At 38.7% G+C, this 14,847-nt stretch overlaps 2 protein-coding genes across 2 annotated transcripts; one reads left to right on the top strand and one right to left on the bottom strand.

The window, feature by feature from the left end:
* Positions 1-1,349: 1,349 nt before the first annotated feature.
* traf3ip3 (TRAF3 interacting protein 3) lies at positions 1,350-8,043 on the bottom strand. The gene is made up of 14 exons (XM_067592018.1): positions 7,850-8,043; positions 6,467-6,916; positions 6,228-6,369; positions 6,043-6,127; positions 5,909-5,936; positions 5,766-5,795; positions 5,070-5,165; positions 4,270-4,341; positions 3,885-4,025; positions 3,574-3,711; positions 3,356-3,491; positions 3,037-3,185; positions 2,331-2,447; positions 1,350-2,034 (listed from the first exon to the last, which is right to left on the bottom strand). Exons 2-14 carry the CDS (start codon positions 6,881-6,883, stop codon positions 1,834-1,836), a joined length of 1,752 nt encoding a protein of 583 aa, XP_067448119.1. The 5' UTR covers positions 6,884-6,916; positions 7,850-8,043; the 3' UTR covers positions 1,350-1,833.
* Positions 8,044-9,491: 1,448 nt separating this feature from the next.
* Positions 9,492-14,630, top strand: atp5pb (ATP synthase peripheral stalk-membrane subunit b). Its single transcript, XM_067592019.1, has 7 exons — positions 9,492-9,649; positions 11,040-11,076; positions 11,202-11,347; positions 11,990-12,153; positions 12,384-12,509; positions 13,309-13,488; positions 14,372-14,630. The coding sequence occupies exons 1-7, from the start codon at positions 9,622-9,624 to the stop codon at positions 14,447-14,449; spliced, it is 759 nt and encodes a 252-aa protein (XP_067448120.1). The 5' UTR covers positions 9,492-9,621; the 3' UTR covers positions 14,450-14,630.
* Positions 14,631-14,847: the final 217 nt, after the last annotated feature.

Consider the following 14,847-nt stretch of genomic DNA (forward strand, 5'->3'; position numbering starts at 1 on the left):
CTATCTGGAACAGTTAAAACCACTGAATACAATAAACAATGGCTCCATCCCACTCAGAGAGTTCAGCTTTGAGTGTGTTTTGTCTCTAAGTTTGAGTGTAATCAGACAATAGATGACGCCGTGTGTCATGTCTGTCAGTTTCATGAACATTTGTGTAGAATTTACCATAAATCATTCAGTCAGTTTAGCACAGACGTAAACAGCTGGTAGTTACCACACAGTGCCATCACATCACTGACTGTAGAGCAGATGGTTCTCCATCACAGAATGATGCATCTGATATCTGCAGTGAAAATTATTTTAATATATTGATACCCAAATATACAAAACTGTTTTGTTTGTATTCTTGCACTGTATTATGTATAAAGATGATCTAGTATGGGACGACCTGAACAAGTAATATGGTGACAAGTGTGTAGTAATGCTCGTGAAATGTATTGCTTATGCAGTACTGATTAACATATAAATCCGTATTGGCACACTTAATGAAGACAATGTAATGCAAATGTAAAGTTTTTTTCTTGTTTTTGTTCACTTCTGCTTTTATCATTTATTTTGTCTCTGATCTAAGTTTTATTACTTCAGTCCTTTTAATATCATTACCCTGTATAGTGGACCGAGATACAACTGAAAGTGTTTCACTGCCATTATTTACAGAATCTGTTTGTTGCATATGTGACAAATGAAAACAGAGACGATTTATACGTTTATAACTGTACGGAAGTTCTTATATAAAATAGTTGAAGCAGGTCGGACACAGATGTGCTTCAAACCATTTAAACCACATTTCTCTTGAACACATTTCATTAACCAATTTGCAGTATGTTGATATGGAAACTACACTAATTGGGGACTTGGTGTTATTTTAAACACTGTATTGCTCATCGGGAGTCTAGTGGCATGCAGCTTTATTATGTAACCGTTTAATCAATGAGCAGGATGAGATCTCACCCAAAGGGCTCTAAATGTTGGTCATTGTTTGTCACTAATCAGTGGTACTATTTTAAAAGTGAAACAGGAAATTATGTCTCTTGAGTGTCAGTTTGTGTTTCCTTGTTAAAGATGCAGCATCAAAGATACCATTAAAGAAACTGTCCACTAAAGTATCTGAAATGAAACCTAAACCAGTAAGACTCTTAACTAGTGACACAGTTTAATATAAAGGTTTTCTTCACTTAACTGAATCTCAACTGGACAAACAGTAACATTTGTTGGTAACAATAGTTTTTATGTCTTTTAATATAAAACTCTAATGGCTCTTTGATTGTTTGCACAGACTCTAAAACAACTGCCTAATGCCTCCCAACAATGCACTAAAGTTAATCCCATCACCACAACAGCTGAAATGATTACTTCAATGTTTTGTCTTTATTTTAAATAGATTTTTACATTTTTTAATGTCTTTTTTAATAATTCAAGGTGGTGCTGTTGACTAAATAAGCAGTTTACAGTACAAAGGAAACAGCTTATTTTCCACTCATCAACTATTCTGTTGATATTATACACTCACAACATTTTCTTGTCATCTTCAGTGTCATTAAAGTCACACGACTAGTGAGGTGCTTTGCTTTCTGCATATTTTCATTGTTGAATCACAAACAAACATTACTGCATTTTACACACTTGGAGGTGTTCTCTTGTATTTGAACTTGCAAACATGTACAGTACATCCAGCTCAACACAACATTATCTCACATCACACTCACTTTGAATTCCAAGTCTAAAATGATAAGAAATACAAAAATATCAACAAACTACAACCTAGCAAAACATCTTTAAAAAGTAAAACAAAAGCAACAACAACTAAAAGAATATCCCTGAGCAGTGACACAATCATATTGGTCTAAAACAGCCTGAGTATCGAGGAGAGGCCATTTCCATGAGATAGCTGTCGATGCGTGTCTCTATATCTGAGTAAAGGTCCTCGACTTGTTCCCTGAAAGGCGGATGCCACAGCCACAACATGACAACTCCTGCAACAGCGAGGAGTAGAAGGAAGAACACAAACAGCCTCCACCAGGAGCCACACCGAGCCTAAACAGAGAAGGAAATGTCTGAGTGAAAGGAAATATATACAGTTTTATATAGAAATATACACAATAGTGATAAGAATCTTTATTGGTGATGTTGTGTTGCAGCTGATCAGGTGATCACTGCAGCAAAGATCTCAAAATAGAAATGTCATAAAGTAGAAAAGATAAATTGGTGCAGGAAGTTTACGATGTAAGTGCAAATGAGAGCATTTGAGTATTAGCAAGGACATCAAGTCTCACCTCCCCTTAAGCCCCCCTCCTCACACACACACACACACACTCACACACACTGCTCACCGGTCTCCTGCGGCGGTGGCTGAGCTGCCGGAGCTCTTCCCTGCACTGCGACAGCCGGGCCTGGCTGGACTGACATTCCTGCTCCATAACATGCAGCTCCGTCTGCAGCTCCTCACACTGTGAACACACACACACACACACACACCATATGGAGGGGAAATGTTTGTACAGTTGATCATATTTGGCTTCAACCCATTTAAAACACATTTACAGTGCCTGAGATTTTTAGAAATGCATTTTTCAACAAGATAAAAATGCCAAATATTTCTGTCTCTGAGACATTTTCCAGGATTGAGAACATGCAATTTTTGAAAAATTCTGATTTGATACATACTTGAAATAAATCATTAATTTATTTTTAAAGCATTTTGAAAAAAAACTAGTGAGTGAAGTTAAGTTCAGATTTTTCTAAAAATATCCCTGAAATACAAACTTTTACCAAAATATAACATTTTACATTTTGGATACATCTTGATGATTTCTTGTAAATAAAAAAAAGGATATTATGCATCATTCTTTGCAAAATATCTGATAATGAGAAAGTTTGTCGTATTTATGCCTCATCTAGTGTGGATTCGTTAATGTCTGATTATCTGTAGCACTTTATTGATTACCAGGACGCTCTGAACCAAATGAGACCATCATGGTTGTGAATGTTACAGTATACATAGGTGTATATATAGGTGTGCCTGGATCTCCTCTTTACCTCTCTCTCCTTTCGTTGGAGTTTCTCCTGAGTGTGACGGAGCTGCTCCTCCACCTGAGAGTCTCTCTTCACCGTCAGTCGTAAAGGCTCTGCTTCCTCTGACGTCAGACTGTCCTGCATCATGAAATCCTGGATCTCATTGCTGCCATCTAGGAAACAGAAAGCATTGCAAATAAATGACCCATGTTGTCTTTGCGGAATTTTAACTGCTACTCAGAGTATGAAGTGTTTCGTTTCAGCATTATTCCCAGATAAAGGACGACAGTGGCTTCACTTTGACCTTCACAAAAGATTCACAGAAAAAAAAAGCATGACTAACCTCTAAGGTGCTGGATCTCCTCTCTTAAAACCTGGTTTTCCTCTTCCAGTAGGCCAATGTTGTAATGTAGCTCCTTCTTCTCGTGTCTTAGTGACCTCAGTTCCTTCTCCAGCTCAGCCTCTCTGGTCCTGGACAGCTGCACAAGACACGCATGTTTTTCACAACCATTTATATTAAAACCTCTAACCTGATCCACATTATACCACATAATACTGTACCTCAATTTGGCTGTGCAGCTGTTGCAGCTGTTCATTACTGAGGTGTTGATGCTCCCTGAGTTGTGCAGAGCTCAGCTTCAGCTCCTCATAAAGGCTCTGCCACCTCTTTGCCTCTGCTTTTGCTGTAATTAGCGCATCCTGGTGGCAAAAATACAAAGTATCTTCAAGATTCAGCTTTTTGATATGTCAGTATCACCAGAAAGCTAAAATAAGTCAGTGACAGTGATGTTGTGTCTCTCTCCTGAGTCTCCTTAGTCAAACTGAAAATAAAGTTGCTGTATATCATTTAGATTAAAAGCTAAATGTTTGACCTGCATTGTCTCTGCCTTTGTGAGCGCCTCAGTTTTCTCCTGTGTGACCTTCTGCAGGGCGACCAGAGCTTTCTCTTCATACATCAGTTTCTGCTTTTCCATCTGTAACACCAGTTTCTTCATTCCATCCTTGGGAAACTTCTGTAAGGACACAACACTGCTGAGTTAAACCCACAAATGCTTACGGGGTGAAATGGAAACCCAAACTATGGAGGCACGCTCAGTAGACACTGCTACTATCGCTGCATGACAGAGTGAAAGTGTAGAGGAGTTTGACTGTTTTAGAAAGGAATTAATGTTTTGGAGTTGTTGCAAACAAAGACTACATGATAAAAAAACACTCAGTGGTTGTTTTTTTTTTACACCAACAGCTGCTGTTTCTTACCTGCAGGCAGACTTGTAGTTGCGCCTCCAGAGCCTTGATCTTGTTTCTCAGCAGGTCTTCACTGCAGCGAGCCTGTGTGGGTTAGAGAGGAAATGACTGGCTGTCACGCTGTAACCTGCAGATGGAAAATTAATGGTTCATGCACTAAAATCTGTGACAGCGTGCTCTATCACTGTCTGCACGCACTCATGCACAAAGGGAACTTGTAGCATCAGTGAGCCTCAAAAAAGACAGTTATAGTGTGGAAATAACATATACGTTGCCTAATGATAACATACCTGGTATAAAAAAGCAGCTTTTATAGATTTAAAGCATAAACAATTAAAACTAAATAAACTTCTAGATCCTCAAACCGAAATTACAAAAAAACAAAAAGAGGAAATACCAATATTTTCTCTTCATTCAATACAGCTAGAGTAGCTGAAAGAGAGCTAATGAGGATGCATAGCACCTATAATGGTTACTGACTAACACGCCCTTCCTGCATAAGAATGACAGCTTGCACTCGTCCTATGCAGTGTAGGTTAGTGCGGAAGCAGGAAGCTCCAAACCACAGACTGCATAGGCCTTCCTGAGGTAGCAGCAGCCTTCATTTACTGTGAACTCCACTGTGACGAAAACATTTTCAGTCTAATATCAACCAGAGAACTAAAGACAATAACAACAACAACAACAACATAACCTTATAAAATGAGAAATATGTGTCTGCTATTTGGAAACTGTAACAGTAAAACACTGGAGGTGTGTTTGATTTAAGTAAACAGCCAGACAGGCCTGTGCACACAGAAGAAGAGTCTTACTGTCCATATTTTGCTCGAGGAGTTCATGAGGTTTGACGTTCTCTCCTGGAGGGCTGCCAGCTTCTTCTTCACTGTGTCTTCTCTCCAGAGGGCCTCCTGACAGAAAACATAGAGCAGAAGAGAGATAAAGCTACAACAACGTACAAATACTGAATGTATTTAAAAACAGTCAGCATTTTCTGTTCAGGTGTCAACTTGATATGATGCTAATGCTGCTTAATAAGTTATCAGCTCATGTAGTGGGTGAAAGGAGAGCAGTTACTTTTTATTTTTAGCTAAACAAAGCAAATCTATCGAAGTTTTGATGAATAACAGCCACTGTAACCACAAGTGCCAGACAGGTGGTTAAACAACACCAGCAAACAGAAGACATTAAAGAGTACATAAAAATATAAAAAATACTATATAAATAATACAAAAATATAAATACAGTAAAATACACACCATGAGAGGCATCAATCAGTACGTAGTTTGGTGACATCCACTAACATGAGTCACCAAAAGCTACAGGTCAAACCAGACCAAGTAAGACTGCATCAGTAAAACTACTGAGCAACAGTATTAATGCTAATGAATTCAAATATTGATTTGTATGAGGAAACGTGTTGATTTATGTGTCAAAATTACATCATCTCACTATAAACAAGGAACAAAACACAACTCAGGATGGACTTTGAAAATAACTGGTTTGTTTACCTGCAAGTAGTCGGCTATCCGCTGAATGTCCTATTATTTCAGAGATGAGAGACAAGAAAATCAGTTCAAGTTGTTAAATATTATTTTGCTAATCTGTAATTAAAATCAGCACCATTGAAAAAAAGCCGCTGTTTGAAACTCACAGATTCCTTGACAGTGATAAGTCCAGAGCTGTATGGGGGAAAATATCATTTTCATTAATTCATTCAAACAAAACAATGATGTGAAATTTGACATTTAACGACAGACGATCAAAGGAGATTCAAGTCACACTCACTCTGTCTGCATGCTGGCGTCTCGCAGGATCTTTTTTTGTTGAAACTTTTCAGTTTGAATGAATGATTTGGTGCTCGTCTTTTGGGCTTTGAAAGCAAAGAAAAAAAACAGAATTATTTGTATGAAAAATCAAAGATAATTTCACAGTTTCATGTCAAAGCTTTCTGTAATTGGCAAGACTTTTACCATTTATACTATTCTCTCTTTTATCTGTGCTTTTCATCTTGTTCTGGTTTGATTCCCTCGTCACTGTTAGGGAGGCAGATACTTGCTTCCTTGCGTAGCCGTTCTCAGGCCTCAGTGTCACCGGTTCTAACCATAATGAAGCCTGAAGAAATGAGAGAAGAGAAAAGAAGATGCAGAATTATGAAATACAGATCTGGTGATACTCTACTACAAATAGTATCAAAAGATTTCGTATTTACCCATTTACTGGTGCCTGCTCCTTCAGTTACGCTGCTGTTTGATGTTGAAATCATCACTGGATGTCCATTAGCGGTGGGAATATTTTGGATATTTGTATGCAACGTCTCTGATTTGCTGACTGAACTGTAATGCTTCATTGGAAATGTCTTTGAAGGTTTTCTTCTCGAGGAAGAGTTTGTAGACTTTGCAGCATACGGGTCTGGACTCACTGACCTCCTCCTCAGAAATTCCTGATGCCTCTTTTCCTTCAGTTCTTTCTTTATCAGTTTTGTGTTAAATTCTCTCGTAGGGCTCCGACATGAAGTCGCATTGTTACGTCCTCGTAGGTGTTCATGTTTCTCCGCTCTGATCTCCACTTTCTGATCAAAGTCTTTCACAGAGGAGAGCGGTATTCCACTGACAACCAGGGCGTCCATGGCAGCTCATCGGGCTGTTACAGTTCCTCGAGCCTACAATGACAATGTTTCAGGAAATGGAATATGAGACATACAGCACATAAACAATTGAGGTGGAAAATTGTTATTTGTGCTTAAAAATAGGATTTCTAAGCACTGCGGGTGGCAGAATGATGGTTCAGATGATACATCTGAAGATAAATTATACAACAATTTTGCTCCGTTGTCTTTTTTAGGTCTCAAAATGTTGATTCATATTTACAGAAAACACTGTAAATGTTTGAAATATTCTTTCATATTTAGCTTGTATAAATAAACATTTCTTAAATACTGTCCTGATATTTTTATTTCAAGAGAATTTTACCTGCTTAAACAAAATAAAAGAAAGAAAATTAGTGATCTGTATCACCAGCTTGTGATCGGAAAGTGTGTGAGCAATATGCATAAAATAACGTAAAATGCAAATCATTGAGGCTCCCTGGTGTTGAGGTTGAGGCACCGGCCATGAACTTCAACAACCCCGGTTCAAATCTAGCCGGGCATCTTTGTTGTATGTAATTCCCCGTCTCGATCTCTCCTTCATTTCCTGTCATCTCTCTACTCTCTATCTAATAGACTCGACTTATGACAAATGTAGAGTCTTAACAGTATATAAAGATGCCCCGTGTAGCTCAGAAATACATTTTCTCTGTGAACCATGTGTGTCCATTGCAGTGGAAGAAGCTGCAGTAGTAGTATCTCCAGAAATACTAGTGTAAAAGTACTAGTAGCAGTGGTAATAGTAGGCTATATGTTACACTAAATGTTGCAGTAGTTGCATTGTTGTTGTATTTTGTTAGAACTTTCCTTTAACACAGACTACTATACTTATCAAACACAGACAGACGAGGCCCTGATCACTGTTGATTGAGGCTGTGGAGGGAAAATGTACAAGATAATGCAAAGAAAGAATGTTGCTTAATAAGCAGAAACTGTGATAAAGCTTACCGACTACGCCATTTCATTCAGTGGGGGAAAACTTTTCATGAGGTGGTTAGGCAGTCATCCATTTTCTCACTCTTCTGAAATAGTGTCCGGAGGTTTTGTCTGTGTTTCACATGTAGCTGTTTCTGTTGAGCATAATTTTACAGGAAGTGAAGAGAACCACAGCGTCATATGTTCCTCTATCTCACCAGCCACTCGTACCAAACTGATGCCATACACGGGTGGGCCCCAAGATTACAGACAGACCCGGCCAATTCCCCCTGCATGCAGTCTGGGATAAAACACACCACTTGGGAGAGAGAGAGAGAGAGAGCGAGAGAGAAAGAGAGAGAGAGAAAGAGAGATGCGCAGTTTGTGTGGTTGCCTCTTGGAAATTTCAAGTTGTTTTTTTTAATAGCAGTCTCGTTTCATTATTAAAATGGGTTAATGTTAAAGATATACTAAGTGTATAAGAAACTATACAGAACATCAACAGCTTTATCATTAGCTGGTGGTGCATGTGCATGTTTGTGTGTTATTAGTGGTGGAAGAAGTATTCAGATCCTTTACTTAAGTAAAAGTATCAATACAGCAATGTAAAAATGCTCCATTTATGTAAGTAAAAGTACATAAGTATTGGCAGCAAAATGTACTTAAAGTATTTAAGTAAAAGTAGTAGTTTTGTCCCTCTGACTGATATATTATTATAAATGACATCATTAGATTATTAATACTGAAGCATCAGTGTTAGAGCAGCATGTTGCTGTTGTAGCTGCTGCAGGTGGAGCTAGTTTCAACTACTTTATATACAGTTAGCTAGTTTAGTCCAGTGGTTCCCAACCTAGGGGTTTGGCCCCTCCAAAGGGTCATCAGATAAATCTGAGGGGTCATGAGATGATTAATGGGAGAGGAAAGAAGAAAAAATAAAGTTCTGATACACAAATCTGTAAATCAGTTTTGGACTTTTTCTCTAATCTTTGATTTTTGGTGAAATATTGGATCATTTGAACATTTATTGAAATGAAACCATGTGAGAAGTTTAGATGGAAAAATCACTATTTAGTAGAGCTGTTAACAACTCATAGAGATCTGAAAAGTGACCCCGACTACACACTGCTTTTTGTAGGATGTCAAAAGCCAAAAAGGTTGGAAACCACTGATTTCATCTTTAACAATGTGTTGTATTTTAAAAGCTTGTTATATTATCCATTCTGTTGAATCTTCATCTGAAAAGTAACTAAAGCTGTCAAATAAATGTAGTGGAGTAGAAAGTACAATATTTCCCTCTGAAATGTAGCAGAGTGGAAGTATAAAGTAGCATCACATGGAAATACTGAAGTAAAGTACAAGTATCTCTAAATTTGACCTAAGTACAATACTTAAGTAAATGCACTCAGTTACTTTCCATCACTGGTAATTTGACATTCACAACAATTCAACAAGTGTTATTTTTGATGACAGTCTTGTGAATATTCAAGATTAATTAACCAAATCTGGATCTTAGCATAATATATAACCTCAAATGCACCCAATTAACGTGTTAATTATCTCTATTAATCCAAATTCATCATCAGCACAGTGATAAGGTGAATCTTTACGTGCAGCACCATCTAGTGGTCTTATCCTCTAACCCATCTATGACCCAACGACGCTCAAACAATTAAAAAAAACTGAGCTGTAAATCTCGCGATATTTCAGGAGGATTTCTCGTGTGTCCGCCACCCTTGCTGTTCTTTGCAGAAGGGCACGAAGAGGCCGAAAGTAGGGTGCCCGTTGTAGCAACAACTTTTTCAAACATGCTGTCCAGGCTCGTCATTGTTTCAGGTAGGAAGTAGTGTAGTTTTTTTGGTGGTTAATAAACCCACTTAGCTCTGGCATTACTGAACTGTCAAGCAAGATACATTAAAGTTTAAAGTGAATGTGAAGCTGAAGGGTAAAGTGAAGGCCACACATTGAATGAGCGACATGCTAACGCTAGCTGTATGTAGCTAGTGTACATGTCTGCTCTGAAATTCATTAGTTTAGTGCATGTATATATTTGTGGCGACAGTTATTGATTGTGTAGCCTCTTCAGACATCATTAGCTACAGCTAAGTTAGCGTTAGGTGACGATAACTAGCAGACTGAAGCTACATTAGCTAACGTTAGCGCTACACGTCTGCAAATGTCACCTTTTTGACAGCTAACTTAGCATTGACTTTGTGCACATTTTGTTTCTAGTAAGGACAAATAACACTGTCTTCACAATGCTAGTCGACCAAAAGGGTGTTTTTTATTTTAATGCCATCACAGGTAGCTCATTTTAAGCTAGAAATAGGCTATTGCTACCAGACTGGTCATTGATATTACGTTGCCATTAATGAAAAGCCTGTAACTGGGTTTTTGTTTACTTGTGTCTCAGTAAAATGAAACACACCCAGTTACCAGTTAATGAGGTACACGTGAGGAAGGAGGTGTGCAGTTTTTGCTCCCTTCATGAAGGTTATAACCGTCATTTTTTGTTGAATCATGTTTAATCAACAGATTTAAAGGAAAGGTTCACAATTTTTTCAAGTCTGTCTTATAACATCAGTCAAGTGTCCATATGAACACTGAAAGAGGTTTTCCTCGCTGTTATCATTCCTCCTGTTCATACTGGCTATTGAAAGATCCCCTTCAAATGTCCTTTCAATGTAAGTGATGGAGGCCAAAATCCACACTGTGTCCATACAGTCATTTTGTGCAAAAATGCATTTAAAAGTTTATCTGAGACTTCGGCAGTCTGAGTTAGTCATATCAAGTGGATATCTGCCACATTTACAGTCTTTTTAGCATCAAATTCCCTCTTTGTGTTTCCTCAGACAGTGTTTCCCTGTTGAGCTGTGGTGGAAGTATAGCAACAAAAAGAGGGACTTTGATATTAAAAAGACTAACGTTCATATCAGCTTCAGATACTGTTTCAAATACATTTTTGCACTGAAAGAGGACTGTGGATTTTGTGTTCCATCACTTGTAAGTGCATTATGAAGGGATCTTCTAATGGTCAGTATGAACAGGAGGAATGATTATGCAAGAAATACATGTTTCACTATTCATTTGAGCACCTTGAAAAGACTTGAAAAATTGTGAACCCATCCTTTTATCAACAGATTAACAAAGAATGAAAATGAGTAGCTGGCTAGTTAGTTGCATTGTGCATCCGTGTTTATGTAATTCTGTGTTCTGTTGTTTGCAGCCAATGCCCTGAAAGGCAGCGGCCCCCTTGGAGCTGGGTAAGTGTCTAGTTGTATTCACTATATTTGTTACTAGCATAATGACACATTTATGTAACAATAATTATACATTATATGACTGCTGTGCCTCTCGGAGCTTTAGCTGACAGTGTTGTCTCCCGCAGCCTGGTCCAGGCCTCTCGCTCCCTGCACACATCGTCCCAGAGCCTGGCCCCAGTGCCCCCTCTGCCAGAGAAGGGAGGCAAAGTCCGTCATGGGATCATCCCAGAGGAGCTTTTCCAGCTCCTGTACCCCAAAACTGGAGTCACAGGTCAGTAGGCTTCAACCAGAAGCAAGACTTAATCTAAGTTATTTCATTTCTGTTACAAAAAACAGTCTCCTAAGTGAAGTGCTGAATGTTTGAAAAAAACTCTGTAACCCATCACTGACGTAAAATAACAATTTCACCATTACAACATCACCAAAAACGGTTCTTATTCATCCTGGTTAGTGCAAACACAAATTTATAAACAGAGAAAACTTCATATGTTCTTAGTTTAATATCCAGTATGAAGCCACTAAATGTGGCAACTCAGAATTCTTCTTCTTGACTTATGGTTATGGTACAATGAAAAAAATAAAAAAGGTTTGTTGTTCATTAGACATCAGTCTCTCAACCAAAAGTCGACATGTTCTGTCAAGAGCTTTGTGTGCGACAGTAACACTTTGTGTTTGCAGGCCTGCTGTGCATATTAATGTCTGTAGTAGGTTTAGACATAGAGATAAAGTTACAACTGTATCTTCAGTTACAACTGTGTCTCTGTCATAAATATAAATCCATTATACTCTTGTTAGAAGCCCAGAGACAGAGCTGAGTGATTTAGGACCAGATCCCACCAGAGTTATTGTTGGTGTGTTTTTTTTATATGCGTTGTATCTCGCTGTATTTATAAATTGTCATCATTTCCACCAGGACCCTACATGCTGGGCACTGGCCTCCTTGTCTACATGCTTTCCAAGGAAATCTATGTTGTCAACCATGAGACCTTAGCTGCTGCCTCCATTGGCGCTGTCATCATCTATGGTGTCAAGAAATTCGGTCCAAGTGTTGCAGCTTTTGCTGACAAACTGAACGAGGTAGGCTGGTGCTCTGATATGGATTTGATTTTTATCTTTTTATTCTGGCTAATAACAAGATTCTTGAAAAAGACTGCACAGATTGGAGAAAGGTTATTGTTCAGAGTCATAGATGGATGATTTTGTGATCCAGCTGCAAGCTTTCGGTCAAAATTACTGGTCGTCTTTTGTGCAAAACCTTTGCAAGCGCCCTGTAATGACTGTGTGCGTGTGTGTGTGTGTGTTTACAGGACAAAGTGGCTAAGGCTCAGGAGGTGAAAGACCTGGCCATGTCCAGCCTGACTCAGGCCATCGAGGACGAGAAGAAGGAGCAATGGAGAGCAGAGGGAAGATCAATGCTCTTCGATGCTAAGAGAGTGAGCTGCTATGATATTTTTATTTTCTCATATCTTAACTGTTCATAATGTACTGCTTCATATTTACACAGTAAGGCACACTTGAAGCTGATAGTTCCCCTGTAGTCTTCCAGGTTCACCTCCAGGATTTGGAGGCCAGCAGAGGTCAATAAATTATATTTATCGACCTCTGCTGGCCACCAGCAGAAATTGCAACAACATCACGGAGTGACCAAAGAAACCTGCTACGTCAGGGGGAGGCTGTGATACTGGGAGGAAATCTTATCTACATTTAACCACACAGTCAAAATTACTACATGTTCAAGGTTCCAGTTTTATCATTAAAAAGCAGAGTAACAGTTGCTTCTCTCTTAAGCTGTCGTCAGTTTGTTCAGAAAATATATAAGTCTGAATTAAGCCTGGACCTTATTCTGTTTAAAGGTCTTTAATAAGTGGCTTTGTTTGGAGCTGTATGTCTCCCTGGTCACTCAAAGACAAAGTTGAGAGTGTATATAAAATATTGAAAGCACAGGGTTAGGGGTTAATTCGCTGACCATGAACTGCAACATCCCTGGTTTGCATACATCTCGGGACATTAGTTGCATGTCATTCATTACCTCTCCTGTTGTTGTTGTCCAATAAAGGCATTAAACATCCCAGTATGACTTCAGTTAACTTGTTTATGTTGATTATGAAATAAACAAAAATCTTTGCAACCTGAGCATCGATGAGGTAAAGTTTTGTTGTAGGCTGAAGATGCAGGAGACATCCATTTAATGTCCACTTATGTGACGTGGTGACTGCTCTCATCCCCTCTTAGAACAACGTGGCCATGCTGTTGGAGACCAACTACAGAGAGAGGCTACACATGGTGACCAATGAGGTGAAGAGGCGCTTGGACTACCAGGTCGCCCTGCAGGAGCTCCACCACCGGATGGCTCAGGAGCACATGATCAACTGGGTGGAGAAGAGCGTCGTTGGCAGCATCACTCCTCAGCAGGTCAGTTGTTTTTTTCTGTCAGACTGTTGGAGCCTCCAGCTAAGTGATGTTTATCAATTTGGGCACCTGTTGACAAATTTGGTGATTTTGTAACTGAAAAGATGTAACACAGCCTCTCTAGGATATGGGACACAAAACACAATATTTTCAGCAAACATTAATGCATAGATACTTTTTATGTCACGAATTGAACAAAATAAAAACATCATTGTGGCATGTACATGTATTTGGTAACACTCCTCTGGCTGATATTTCAGCTTGCAAATTTTTTTTTGTAGCCAGCTAAGTGTCCTTCAGTTCTTGTATTTGGGATTTTCTCCAATTCTTCCTTGCAAAAGTCTTCTAGTTCTGCAATATTCTTGGGCCGTCTTGTATGCACAGCTCTTTTAAGATCCACCCACAGATTTTCAATTATGTTTAAGTCAAAAACCTTCAGCTTGTGTCTCTTGAGGTAGATTTAGTTAAAGGCTGTGATTGGACGTTTCACTGTTACAGCTTGGTATCAAACCTCAATAGTTGTTTGGTAAATGTAATGAGTACTGAAAGTTTGTTCAAATGTCTGGTTAGATGTGTTGTTTGATTATTCTGTAGTCAGATAGTTCCCAATTTAAATCAAAACTTTGTTTAGGAAAAGTCGTACGGCTGCTTCTTTTGCTAAGGGGGAAAAATATTTTTGTAGAGAAATATTGTATAACATTAGTACCAAACTCTGAACCTTATTTGTTCAGTTTTTTTCTTCCAGGAAAGGAAGTATAATTACAAAAAAACATTTTATCTTTATTGTGGAAATGTTGAAATGACGATTAGGTTTTTTTCTGAGCCACTACTGTTCGAATTGTCTTGTAAGTAAGTCGTCGATGTTTGTGTGTTTGTTGTTTTTCAGGAGAAGGAGAGCATCGCCAAGTGCATCACAGACCTGAAGGCTCTGGCCAAGACCACTCAGGCCAAAGCTACAGCATAAACCGTCAAGTCTTCAGAGAAGGCTCTAGTCCCCAACTCATTCTCCCAAGACGAGACGCCCACTTTTCTTTACAGAATAAACTGTTTCCTCTTTAAAGATCGTCTCTGTCAATATTATGGGTGTGTACAGTATTTACACGTCAGCTGATGGTAAAATAAATGGTTCTCTTATTCAACTTCAACTGGCTGGTTTGTGTTTTTACACTTGAAGCAACGTTTTCTTCATTTCTTTGAACAGCTTGTTTAACCTTTGCCTTTATTTTTCTCAGTGACGTTAGGTTTGAACGTATGTGGAACGTACTTAACGTCACCATTTTTATGACCACGATAGATTACGCTTGCCAAAGTTGCTGAAGAGCCTCTTCTGGAGCACTTGAGACCTTTGATCACTCTAAAGGA

The sequence above is a fragment of the Thunnus thynnus genome, chromosome 6 (genome assembly GCF_963924715.1).
Source record: "Thunnus thynnus chromosome 6, fThuThy2.1, whole genome shotgun sequence".
Lineage (NCBI taxonomy): Eukaryota > Metazoa > Chordata > Actinopteri > Scombriformes > Scombridae > Thunnus > Thunnus thynnus.